Source organism: Diadema setosum, chromosome 21, assembly GCF_964275005.1.
Source record: "Diadema setosum chromosome 21, eeDiaSeto1, whole genome shotgun sequence".
Taxonomy (NCBI): Eukaryota; Metazoa; Echinodermata; class Echinoidea; order Diadematoida; family Diadematidae; genus Diadema; species Diadema setosum.
Genome location: NC_092705.1, coordinates 26744632 through 26757765, shown reverse-complemented (window position 1 = coordinate 26757765; position 13134 = coordinate 26744632). Strand labels below are relative to the sequence as shown.

At 42.5% G+C, this 13134-nt stretch overlaps 1 protein-coding gene across 1 annotated transcript in view; it reads left to right on the top strand.

The window, feature by feature from the left end:
• LOC140244753 (ATP-binding cassette sub-family C member 5-like) overlaps positions 1–13134 on the top strand; it is a 39354-nt gene that overhangs the window by 14068 nt on the left and 12152 nt on the right. Inside the window, exons 7-17 of the mRNA XM_072324372.1 lie at positions 982–1129; positions 2027–2175; positions 2696–2803; positions 3767–3980; positions 4604–4731; positions 5063–5332; positions 5913–6116; positions 6606–6805; positions 9669–9757; positions 11920–12113; positions 12890–13024. Of these exons, the coding sequence (XP_072180473.1) occupies positions 982–1129; positions 2027–2175; positions 2696–2803; positions 3767–3980; positions 4604–4731; positions 5063–5332; positions 5913–6116; positions 6606–6805; positions 9669–9757; positions 11920–12113; positions 12890–13024 (1839 nt within the window). The remainder of the gene's footprint in view (positions 1–981; positions 1130–2026; positions 2176–2695; positions 2804–3766; positions 3981–4603; positions 4732–5062; positions 5333–5912; positions 6117–6605; positions 6806–9668; positions 9758–11919; positions 12114–12889; positions 13025–13134) is intronic.

Here is a 13134-nt window from a genome sequence, read left to right as displayed (position 1 = left end):
ATATGAAGATAATTCCACAAAAATTTATTTTTCATGAAAATTACACATTCCATCAGCTTGATCCTGACATATGTTAAGGGTAGTAATTATTCCCCCTGCTTTCTAAAAGCGGTCAGTCAAGTGCTCTTTCATAACGCTAGAAATGTGAAAGCATGTTGAATTTTCTTAAAATTTCCTTTATATTGTTGTCCACATCTGATGTCATAAACTCAAGTAGTCTCCTTATCCAGTGGTTCCAATACCAAAACTTTTAAAATTCATAACTTTTGCATCGAGTGTCCGATTTTCCTCAAACTTTCAGTGATGTGTTCTACTAATGTTGCTTCTTTCACTCAATCCACATCGCTCTTTGGGTTTTGGTTTCCTTTAATAAAGCAAGTTTGATTATTCAACCTTCAAGAGCATTTGTTATATTCGTGAAACAATTTTCAAGTAAAAATGGACGGATTTTGTTCCCTCAAAATTCCTTGTAATAATTATCAAGGCATTCATGTTTTCATTGCCCGAATTTTAATAAATAAACCATAAATTTAACAAAGAAAAAATTGAATGAGTGAATTTTGTTTGTCGAGTACAACAAATAAGAAAGTTAAGGCGTGAAATATGAGGAATCTCCATAGAAGCATTGCTTGTAGGGCGTAGATTCCCAGAAGCTGATGTATGATAACTTCTTACGTGAAATTTGCAGTTGAAAGGAATGATAAATTATGAAGAATGGCAATTTAAACGTCGAGGAGTATAAAAAAGACATTAAGACTGGACTACTTGAAATCCTCTTGCTGTATGTAACGATGTGTTCGTTTGTTCGTTGGTCAAATTTTGCATATTATAGTGTGACTTTTCTTGGCAGCAGTGGACACTCACATTCACTCCCCTATAGAACAAGAGAGATCTTTCTTTTAAAGCGAGACTCTCTTCTTTTTTTTTCAACATGCTCCTCCATCTAAGATGTTTTTATTTTTCCTTCCCATCATTCCGCAGGCCATCATAGGAAAGATCATTTCCGGTATCAGGATACGCTGCATCAAAGTCATTGATAGGCGAGTGCAAAAGATGAACGAATTGCTGACATACGTCAAGCTCATCAAGATGTATGCATGGGAGATACCGTTCTCAAGAACAATCAACGGTATGGGACTGGAGAATCGCAAACCAATTGCATGGTTTCCTGTACATTTACTCCTGCGACAATTGAAGAGCTTGCTTCCAAAAGGCGCTAAATCCATCAGTTTCAATGGATTTAGCACTTTTTGGAAGCAAGCTCTTCAATTGCTCCCATGAAATATATGCACTCTAGGTCAAACATAAATTCTACCCGCAAACATAATCCTATAAGCCTAAGCCTAATCCTCACATCAAACTATCCCTAAAACCCTTTCACAACCCTAACCCTAACCCTAAGTCCTTGGAGAAAATAAGACCGGAGCAACTGTCGAAGGAGCAAATGTCCTGTCACTCAATAACATACGTCAATGATGTGAAAGAATGTAAGAATATAATGATATTGTGTACTGCAATCATTGCTTGAGTGTGCGGTGAATGCTATTTCATTTTATGGCATTGCCACTTTCATCGTACAATATTGACATGCTTTTGCTTGGTCCATAATACGTACTCTCTTTTTTGCTTTTGTTTTGAAGGGGGATTTTTATGAATTCCTAAGTCATCTGACATCTGTTGCCGTTATTACTCAACCCATGAAAGTCATGAGTACTTAAAATCACCTTCTTATCTTCGTGTCTTCATAAGCCTGGCAACTCTGAATTTTACTGCGTATCCTGTATCAGAAAAAGATCGGATGCAAATGGCAAGATTTATATATCAAAATAATCTGCTCAAAATTGGATAATGCTGCTGGTTCTGTTTTTTTTTCTCTCTCTTTTTTTTTTTCTCTCTTTTTTTTTTCATTTCATTTTATTTCATTTCCGACGAAAGCATACAATATGACATTTGCATATAAACAATTTACTTCTTAATTCTTAAAGATTTGTTTCCATTTCTTTCAATTCCTCCCTGATTCCTGAAGCCATACGAAAACAGGAAAGACGCATGCTGGAAAAGGCGGGAATGATGCAGAGCTTCAGTATGACGATTGTCCCGATTGTCCCGAGCCTGGCATCCGTCATCTCTATCATCATCCACATATCGATGGGATACTCACTCTCTGCTGCAGAGGTATGCCTGTGAAATACATGTAGAACTGTCAGTGTAAAGGCTCTTTTTTTCCGACTTCAAACAGGGATATGAATATAACCGAGTAACTAACCAGGGCTCGACGCTTACCTTTTTTTTTTCTCTCTCTCTCTTCGGGCCACTAAAATCTTTGAATTCTTGGTGACCCAAAAAATAAACGTAGTGGGCCGAAATGATAGTTGATGCCAAAATTCATTTTGGGTAGCAGCTGTCATATCTGGCCACCAAAAGGAACATATGGGTCAACATCAATTTCTAGTGGCCCCCGGACCATAAGGACATCGCTGATGTTCAGCTCTGCATAAACGTAATGAACATCAGAATTACAGGCGAAAAAGAATCAAATTGAGTCAGGGGAAAGAAAAAGTTGTCGAGATAAGAACTTGAAAATATCTGAAGAACTCCTGCACGAAATTTACAACATGCAGAAGACAAGAATTGTCACGTGATAATTAGAGCCAGAATCTTTGTATTCTTCTCTCATGATACTCCCAACCTGCAGGCTTTCACGCTGGTGTCTTTACTCAACACGATTCGTGTCGTCATTGGGCCGTTGCCATGGGCGGTTCGCATGCTGGCCGAGTCTTCCGTGGCTCTAGGGCGACTTAAAGTAAGTTCGCGGGTTGCTATTATTCTGTTCTTTTTTATTTGACGGAAATCATAATCTATCTATTCGATCAATAAGTACCCATTTCACTATTGACGTGATCACCTCTTAAAATCATCTCTTCATTCGTCAATCAATTTCTCTAGGTATGTTTGTGTCTATTGTGATCTTACGACATTATCTTCCTTTATTCCGGGTCAATTATATAACTATGTAAAAGTGGATATTTTCGCGCGACTAATTTTTCGCACTCGTCCGGATAAGAAGAGTTTTGCGTGTTTTTAATTCCGCGGTATCAAGACATCAACGACAGGAACACATGGCAAGCAAAAATATTCGCGTGCTTTTATTTTCGCGCTAGTTTCTGGTTGCGCGAAATGCGCGAAAATTTCAACACCGCGAAAATTTCCACTTTTACAGAGTATGTGTACTCAACCTTCTACTCCTTTACGAAATCGCAGTGAAGGTCAGATTTTTCATCCACGAACAGATGGGGTTTAACGCAAAAATGGCGACATTCAGAAAGTAACTGATGATGATGCAACTGCTGAGCCATCAATAGGGATACGAAAGCTGTGACTATTGTCCTGTCCTGCTTGTCATGGGGAAATAAAAGCATGAATGTATTATTCACACAAGGTGCACCGCAGTCATGCTCTTAAAGTGCTTGCTTTGGAAGTCTTAGTTGTTGACCACAGAGCATTATGTTACTGCTAATTTTCTTACCGACGTATACGATTTGAATCTTTGCTCAATTAATGTGCCTTTTACCACACGCCTTTGATCAATCATGAAAATCTACTTTGAGAACCAAGCCTTCCCATGAGTCCCCCATTTTCGAAATATAAGCATCTTCAAGAACACCTATGAGGGCCAATCATACGAGGTGCACACTTTCGTAGCATTCAGTGCCACACTCGGAAACTATATTCATAGTCGTGAATCACCGTTCACCCTTTACCGCAGTCGATCATGGTCATGGAAGAAGCAAAGCCGAACGAGCGCCTGGACGACAACAGCAAGAACATGGTCGAGGTCTCTGGCGGGACTTTCGGATGGGACGTAGTTTTGACGAAGGAAGCCGAAGAAGCGAAGTTAAAGGAGGATAAAGCCAACGCAAACACGGAACAACCCCCACAAACGAATGGGAAAGCCCAGTCAAACGGGGCGCACAAAGATGGTGAGTGCATCAGTGTTGAATATCTGGAATCGTATGCAATATCTTTGAAAAGCGCCATTAAAAGCACGCACAAACAGCAACCGATTTGAAAACTTGGCAGTCGGAGAACCTTGATGAAAACGGAAATGAACGTTGTCGCAACAAATACAAGGCATTGCATTATTGGACCCACAAGAAATGGAGTTCATAGAGAATAAATGAGAAAGCCAAATTGATAGTGGCATTCATCTTTTTTGGAACCGATGTGCCATTCGTTAGCCAGTTGTGGCTTTCACTTCACCCATCCATATTTCTAAATAACGTGTGGATATATAGTGACAAATCTACGTTTAATTTCCATTGCTGCAATACGAAAACAAACTGTATCACGGGAATTAGTGTTTGGATTGCTTTCATTTTTATACATCGTATTTCTCTTGATCTTATAAGTGGACGAAAATTTTGTAGGTATGAAGTTGAAGTTGAAATAGAAATTTGTTTATTGTTTTTCTCCATCTCAACGTAATCAATAACATGTACGCACAATGTACACGGAAGTAAAGAAATAAAACGGAAGTTATCAATTGAGATGATAATTTCTAATCATTAAGACCATTTCAATGTTATTGTTACACCCGTTTCAGATGTAACCTTCAAGAACGGATCAGTCAAGGACGGGGCTTCGAATGGTGTAGTTGTGACGACGGCGTCCAAAGATGACGACGTTGAAGTGACACCTGCCTTGTTCGACATCGACTTCGCTTTACCGGAAGTAAGATAACGATTACTTTTGTAATGTATTTTGAATCATTTATTTTTTATTTTTTCAATGGCAAGTGATCGATGGACTGTTTAAACACAGATTTATTAAGAACTCAGCTGCCGTGAGAAGAAGGCATTTGTGAACAAGCCTACGCCTGCAATAGCTACTCAATAGCAACTGAAAATGATGTGAGGGACATCTAGAAATTATATCAAATTAGAACTTTATTGCTCAACTGAAGACTTACATTTCAAAGGTATGATTTTCCATGCATGAACATGGATGTAGATAGATGTCTTACGAAGCCCATGTACTTCCACTTAATCCGTCTCAACCGTAGGGGAAACTCATGGGCGTCTGTGGCTTGGTTGGCAGTGGCAAGTCTTCGCTCATCTCCGCCATCTTGGGTCAGATGGAGCTCATAGGGGGCACGTGCAAGGTACGAGGACGGATCGCCTACGTGGCGCAGGAGGCCTGGATCTTTAACGCCACGGTCCAGGAGAACATTCTCTTTGGGCTTCCGCTGGATAAGGAGCGGTATGAAAGCGTGCTGGACGCATGCAGCCTGCGACAGGACATGGAGATACTGACCAATGGAGATCAGACAGAAGTACGTATTATCTTTTGTACATATTATCTTTTGTTCAATTCACTGTTTTGCAAGTCATGAAGATACCAAACCTGATTCTAGTAGTAACATGATTAGTGCTGCACGGTATTATTGTCCATAACTTTTCTTTACGTGGGTACTGACAAGAATCTTCGAAGTGTGTTGAAATCAGAGGCTTCAACACAGAAATTTTCCTCTGGACCTGCGCGTGTCACAAGAATCGTTCGACCAGCCTAAGGAGTTAGTCCTTGAAGTCAGATACTCATGACTGTCAACAGTTACTGATAACTGTTACTGATTTTAGTTATTCAACCCTGGGTGGGTGGGTGGGGGGGGGGGGGGGGAGGACAAACTCGTGGTTGTGGTTTGAAACGGAATCTTATGCAGACTGTAAAGGAAATTGTATATAAAAAGAAACAATATTACGCACTGAACGCATATTAAGTGCTCAACTGGGATACCGCAGTCAATGGCGGGTGTTCTGCCATGTCTGATAGGTCTACAGGGAATTCTTCAAGTTCTCGAGTCTCATCATAGGCATGCATGCTGGACTTACCCGATTTCAATCATATTCCACCAGATTGGGGAGAGAGGGATAAACCTGAGCGGCGGTCAGAAACAGAGGGTCAGCCTGGCCAGAGCGGTCTACGCAGACAGCGATGTCTACCTCTTGGACGATCCCCTCAGCGCCGTCGACGCCCACGTCGGGGATCACATTTTCAACAAGTGTATCCGAGGAGTCCTGAAGAACAAGACTGTCCTTTTCGTGACGCACCAACTGCAGGTATGTGTTACTAACGGTCGAAGAGGGCGCATCACAGCTCATTGTCATTTGATTATCGGTACCGATTTTTTTTTTTTTTTTTTTAATCGAGCAGATTCCTTCGAGATCAGATCGAAATCCCTAGTAACAAAGATAATTATGCGATCTCACTAATTTGGCTTTCATTGAACGACGACACATCCCTCCAAAGAGAGTGGAGTCTGTTAGTCTACTAACTTGTGCTCATAGATGCCCTATTCTGTTTTGTAGTCATGTTAAGTAAGAATGTTCACTAATGCATCATGGGCCTGTTGCATAAAACTTTTTACCTAAGAAAAACTCAGGTTGATATTTTACAGAATTTTTTTTTTCTCTTCAGAATTGTTCCTGTGAATTTTTCCCTTACAGAATTGTTCCTGTCTTAAAGTCAATGGCAGCATCATGTAACCCGAGTTTTCAGTTCTTACCAGAATCATACTTCATTTTTTTTTCCGTCAATTTTTTTCTCAGTTTCTTGAAGATTGCGACTCCGTAGCAGTGATGGTTGGTGGACGCATCGCCGAGTTTGGGACGCATAGCGAGTTAATGGACAGCAAAGGCGAGTACGCCCGCCTTATCGCCACTCACTATACGAGCGGAGAAGGGGAAGATGGGAACGAAAAGGAAGAGGATCTTGGTGTGGATCCGTCCCTACCACCGGAAATTAGAAGGTACTTTGCGCAAAATGTATAGCTGCAAAATCAGCGTTCCTTAACCCTAACTAGGCCGGGGGGGGGGGGGGGGGCCTCCGAGGCCTCCCCCCCCCCCTCTCGACGTTCCGCGCGATGTATCGCAATCCCAAAAAGCTATCGCCGCAACGTTTCATGGCTTTTTTTTTTCTTTCAAGTCTCCCGCATCTTTTGACACCAAATTTGCGACGCCCGGGCGCGCGGTTCCGTAGTTACGCATAAATATGTACATGCATGTCAGACCAAAAATTGCTCAAATCGTGAATTCGTGTACAATTTCAATGCAAACTGTGAAATACATAAAAAATTCAAAAAACAATAAAATACTTAAGAATTTTTTATGATATCACAATTTGTTTTTATTACGTTTGCTAAGGACACTAAAAATAATATTTACACAAAACATGTGCTTGTTTTGAGCTTTATTTTGTGATTTATACCAAATAGTCTGATTTCTTGCATCATTTTATGCATAAATTAGCATAATTTAGCATAAATGATAATTTTTTTTAAAGAATTAACTTCAAGGTATTTTAGATTACATCATAGGCAATGTGTGTGCAAATTTTCGTCGCGATCGCGCGGTCGACGGCCGATATCTGGAGGGGGGGGGGGGGCCTGGGAGGCCCCCTCCCCCCGACTCTATCAACTATCTAAATATCCCGGCCTAGTTAGAGTTAAAGCTCTCAGAGCGTATCAGGGCAATTACCCCGGAGGGCAGTTACCCCCCCCCCCCCCCCGGATAAATACTGGCTAGTGATAAGGTTAAAGTGCAGATTAGGGTTCGGGTTCGGGTTAGGGTTAAGGTAACGGTTAGGGTTAGGGTTAAGGTTAGGGTTAGGGATAGAGTTTGGGTAACGGTTAGGATTAGGTTCAGGATTATGATTACGTTTAGGGTCAGGGGAAGGGTCGGGGCTAATTGCCCAGGGGGGTCATTTTCTAGACCCTCTCAGAGGCATATCAAGCCATTTGTAAGCAGTCATCCAGACTAAGTTGCCGATCAAAATCTTGCAAGCGTGGATGGAGACTTAGACCCCGTTTACAGTACAGGAAAAAGCTGGGCTCGGCCGCGGCCGAGCCTGGCCTTCATTTCACTGTAAACGCGCAAAAGGCCAAATGCGGTATCAAAATCGGCCGCGCATTTTGCCAAGCTCTGGAGTTAGACCCCGTTTACAGTGCGGGGCCGGGCCGCGCAATTTTGTCCGTTTACACTGCTGGGCTCGGCCGCGCTTTTGATTCAAACCTTTCCATATTTTGTCGTAGTGGCGCTCTGCTTGTAAACAAACGCAATTTGGTATTATCTGGTTTTCAGACCCTTTGCCAAATGAATTCCGTGGCGACGAAGTCGCCGTTCGGGCAAAGGCCTTTGCCGAAGGAAAAAAATCCTTTGCAGGACAAAACCACCTTAAACTATACTAGTTTTCGACGTTGAGGGGGTTAATATCCTGAATAGCGAAAGATACAGGCAGAGGGTTTGGAAGCCAGACTAAAATTGGCCGCGCAATTGGCCGCGCATTTGGCCCAGTTTGCGTTTACACCAAGAAGAGGCAGGGCTCGGACGCGGCTCGGCCACGGCCGAGACCACCTCCAGAGCGAGGCCAAATGCGAGGCCAATTTTGGCCTCGCATTTGGCCTTTTGCGCGTTTACACTGAAGTGGGGCTGGGCTCGGCCGCGGCTCGGCCGCGGCCGAGCCTCGCATTGTAAACGGGGTCTTAGTCTCGGCCGCGGCCGAGCCCGGCCTTTTCTGACTGTAAACGACCCGCTGCCCGTACTATTTCGCTATTCAGGGTATTAACGCCCTCAACGCCGAAGACTAGTATAGTTTAAGGTGGTTCTGTCTTGCAGATGAGATCTTTGCCCCAGTTGGGGAAGGGTCTGGAAACCAGATTATACCACATTGCGACCGGCGCCCTCCCAATAATAGTGTTTGTTTACAAGCAGAGCGCCACTATGACAAAATATTGAAAGGTTTGAATTGAAAGCTCGGGCCGAGCCCGGCACTGTAAACGGACAAAGTTGCGGGGCCGAGTACCGCAATTGAGGCCGGTATCGGCCGCGGCTCGGCCGCGGCTCGGCCTGGCCCTGCACTATAAACGGGGTCTTATACTACCAGCTTCGTTGTAAAGAAGTATGTAACCATGGCAACAAATAAGGTATCAATGCATTCTTTCAAGTTGATGAACGATGTCAACAAGGTTTTGATAATATTTTTATACGAGTTGATCAGATAAAGTATTCAATTAAAGAAATTTGTGTAGTATTGATGGAGATGAGGATTGGAACTTTTTGTCAGATACCAAGAACCAATTTATGAAATAATACAGATTGTACCAATTTCAAGCTCAAACTCAAACTCAAACTCAAACTTTATTTTCACTTTCTTTTTCAACAGAATGTACAAGAAACAATATGATACATTTGACATGCGAGTCGTTGAAAATATACATAGCCAGACATGATTAACAACATGTTCAAGAGCAATTCAAAGACTATTGGATGACAATCAGCTTTGAAATGGAGAAGATATAAAAACAAAACAAAAACAAAGTTAAACCAAGCAATCCTAGTAATAGATGTGTCCCACCTTTTATAAGAATTGCTCTATTCTGGATGTTTCAGCCATTTCAAAACCAAAGTTAATTTTCATTTAATAAACGCTGAATTCTTTTTGGAACTGCATGCTCTTTTATGTTTCATAAAAAAGTTTCTCATTATCTAAAAAGTGTTAGTAACATGAAATTAGGACTCAACCAAACTTATACGATCTAATCTTTAGTTAGAAACAAATTAGTGACGGCAATTTTATTTTCGAATTATTCCCATCAATGTCTTCTGTATCATCAGGCAAATGAGCCGAGAGTTGTCAAGGCAACGTAGCGTCGCAACCTCGGAAGACGCCGTCAGCATTTTGTCTGCGGACCAGGAGATTGAAGGTAAACGAAAGATACATGTTAACTGAATATTACGGAAAAGACATAGATTTATACTGGTTTACTGGTGATTCAAATGCTACTGCTGCGTTTACACAGTGTTCCGGGCAGCCAAGTTTCAGGCCACCCTGGGCAAAACGCTATGGACGTGAAACAACGAGGTGATACGGAATAGGAAAACGTGGCAGGCCGTGGTTGCCGTGGATGTTGTGTCAGATTTTTAAACTATGAAAATATTTGCCACGGCAGTCCGGTACTAATGATGAATCTTGTATGCGGTGATAAAACCGGGTGAAAGCAGCAGAACACGACGGCACGTAAAAGGCCGCAACAAAACTTGGAGGTGGTCCATGGGGTGGGCAGCGGGGCACTTGCCCCCCCCCCCCCCCAAAAAAAAAAAAAAAAAAATATTGGTGGCCTAGCCTGACCAGACGCGGTGAGAGCAGCGTCTGATAGCTATGTGTTCACCAGGGCGAGGAATGGAACGAACAAGACAAGAATGCAAAGTGGAGAAAACAGGAGAATATCACTTCTACCCACGGCGCACTGCGTTTCGGGCAAACGTGGCTGCTGCCGTGGCCGCCGGGAACATGGTGTAAACGCAGCATAAGCGAGAGATGTCATGTGAATTTTATCATTTCTTATGATATCACAATTGAGAAGGAGCAATGCAATGTTTACGTTTTTTAATGTGTAAAGTCACAAACACCAACCATCTGCAAAGGGGTGCCCGTCAACAGTTCGACACCCTCGAGTGAAATGGCCCACGAGTCAAACTGTCCACGATTCAGATATCCCACGAGATAGAGCTAGACTCTCAGTGAACAATGCCCATGACCTCAACAACAACTAAAAGAGGCCCGCGACCTGTACGGGCCACAAGCTCGACACTAGGCAAACACTACCCTTGAGCTCGGCACTAGGCAAAAAAGGCCCACGATCTCAACATAACATCACGGGGCTTAATGTACGCAGTGACTAGCTTGTGTGTGTGTGGGTTTTTTTTTTTTTTTTTTTTGGTTTCTTTGCGTAGGGTTGAGCTTGTTGACCTTACTTTCCTAGTGTCGAGCTTTTTGGCTTTAATTGCCCAATGTCGAGCCGGTGGGTCTGTTTTACCTAGTTTGGAGCAGCTGCTCTTGAACTGTATGACTTTTTTTTTTTCCAGTGCCGAGCTCGTGGGCTGTATGACTCGTGGGTGTCGAGCTCGTGGTATGACCCCCTATAAACGTGGGGATATTCTTCCGCCTGGATTCCCTAATAAACTTGAGACTGTTTGTGAACATGCGAACAGAATGGTATATTAAATGGGTTAGTCAAATACCGGTTAGTGATTGGCTAAACACAGTCACGTGATGGAGGAATATTGGTTATGTTCGCCCATGGGAGAACATTTTTGTAATGTTCTCCCATGGACGAACATTTTCACGTAACAAATGACAAACGATACCAAACAATTGAATGATCACATTTTCCGCAATAGATAGGATAAATTTGTGTAATCCATACAATGTGAAAAAGCAGATGACCGATTAATGTGATGCGTACGAAAGTGTGATAATTTGACTAACCTATATGATATAACAGATGGTGACATTTGTTGTCGGGAACATGTACCAAACTTTCCACCCTCAGGGTTTGAAATGCTATTTTGGGATGCTATAAGTCCCTCGACTCCGTCTCCAGACTTATAACCTCCCTCAATAGCATTTCAAACCCTTCGGGTGGAACATTCGGTATGTTCCCTCCCCCACCAGTATATCATCTACTGTATATAGTGTGCACATAAATGTCACATCGCGAGGCGTCCCCTACGACTTGCGGCTGATTTCCAGGGCCCGCTTTAAAAGGCCCTGGAAGCTGTATGAGGTTATGGGTGCTCTCTGACGCTATCGTATCCTTATATTTCTACTTACAACAACTAATCTAGGGTTGGATTAAACTTTTGGCGGGAGAGCTGGAGATTTCATGAAAATTACCTGAAAGCGCGAGAATGACATTGGAGACTCCTGACTCCTGACGATATGAACTGCATCAACTATGGCCAGACAAAACAATCGAAAATGCATCTACCATCAATGCGCTGATCATTAACATGGTTTATGAGGAACCCAGAAATGGACTACGTTTGTATGTTTATTTGTTGTTTCTTTAAATCGTCTGCGCAGAGGGAAAGCTGACAGGATCTGAAGAGCGAACAGGAGGCGCCCTCTCTTGGCGGACCTATCACGGCTACATCCAAGCCATGGGAGGTTACTTCTTCGCACTGCTCATCTTCCTGGCGTACGTGTCAGTGGTTGGTCTCCTCACGTTCAACAACTGGTGGCTCAGCTACTGGATCGAGACCAGCGGCAACAGACCGGTAAGATTTCGTTGCCATGGAGACGAGATGTTGCGATCTGTAAGCGTAAATGTGTGTGTGTGTGTGTGTGTGTGTATTTGGCCATTCCTGTGTCCTCAGTTTGCGGAAAACTTTGGTTGTCAAGAAGTCACAACCCTACATGTGGTATAATACATTATATTTCCGCTGCCGATGATCATAAACGATACAGCGAAGTTTGTCCATGCCGCGAAGCTTTTTCAGGGCTGTTTGTACCCCCGTGGGTATGTGTTCTTGTGAATGTTTGCTTTATGCCTAGACTTGAGTAGTAACCAGTGTGATATTTCGTGCTGGTCCGAAATGGGAAATATAGGGACGTGTATAAAAAAATAGCGTGATACTGGTCATCAGCACGATTAGTAGATGAATCTGCAGAGACATAAAACTTGGTATGGATAGGTCCCTACAGGACGCTGGTATGCGCAGAATACAAGGTTCGTTGTCTTGGTCGCGCTTACGTAAATGATATGCACGAAACGGCACACTATTTTTATCAATATTATCATAAAGGATCACATGCGATTGTGCAATTTCATACTAAGTTTTATATACACATGCCATGTCCCATTCAAGATGTGCCTGTGATTGCAGTGATGAACACTATCATTTATGCATAATGATGATGATAACAATAATAACAATAGTAACAATAGTAATGATAATACTGATAATGATAATAAAATAATAACAACAATTAGCTAAACTAAAAGTAATGAATAATTCTAGTACACATTGTGAATTATGCTATTTCCTCACAGGCCAATGAAACAACAGACGGTGAACCGCCATCTTTGATCAATGACCCCAACCTGAGCTTCTACATGCTTGTGTACGGAGGAACCATCCTTATTATTCTGGTGGTTGCACTGGTCAAGAGTTTCATATACATGAAGGTATGCAACGGTGCCAATTCTCATGATCGGGTATACGTCACTTCCGGTGTAACTGGAGTGAAAAGAAACAGCCCGCCTGTTTGCATCATTCATGTGCGGAGCTGGAGTGT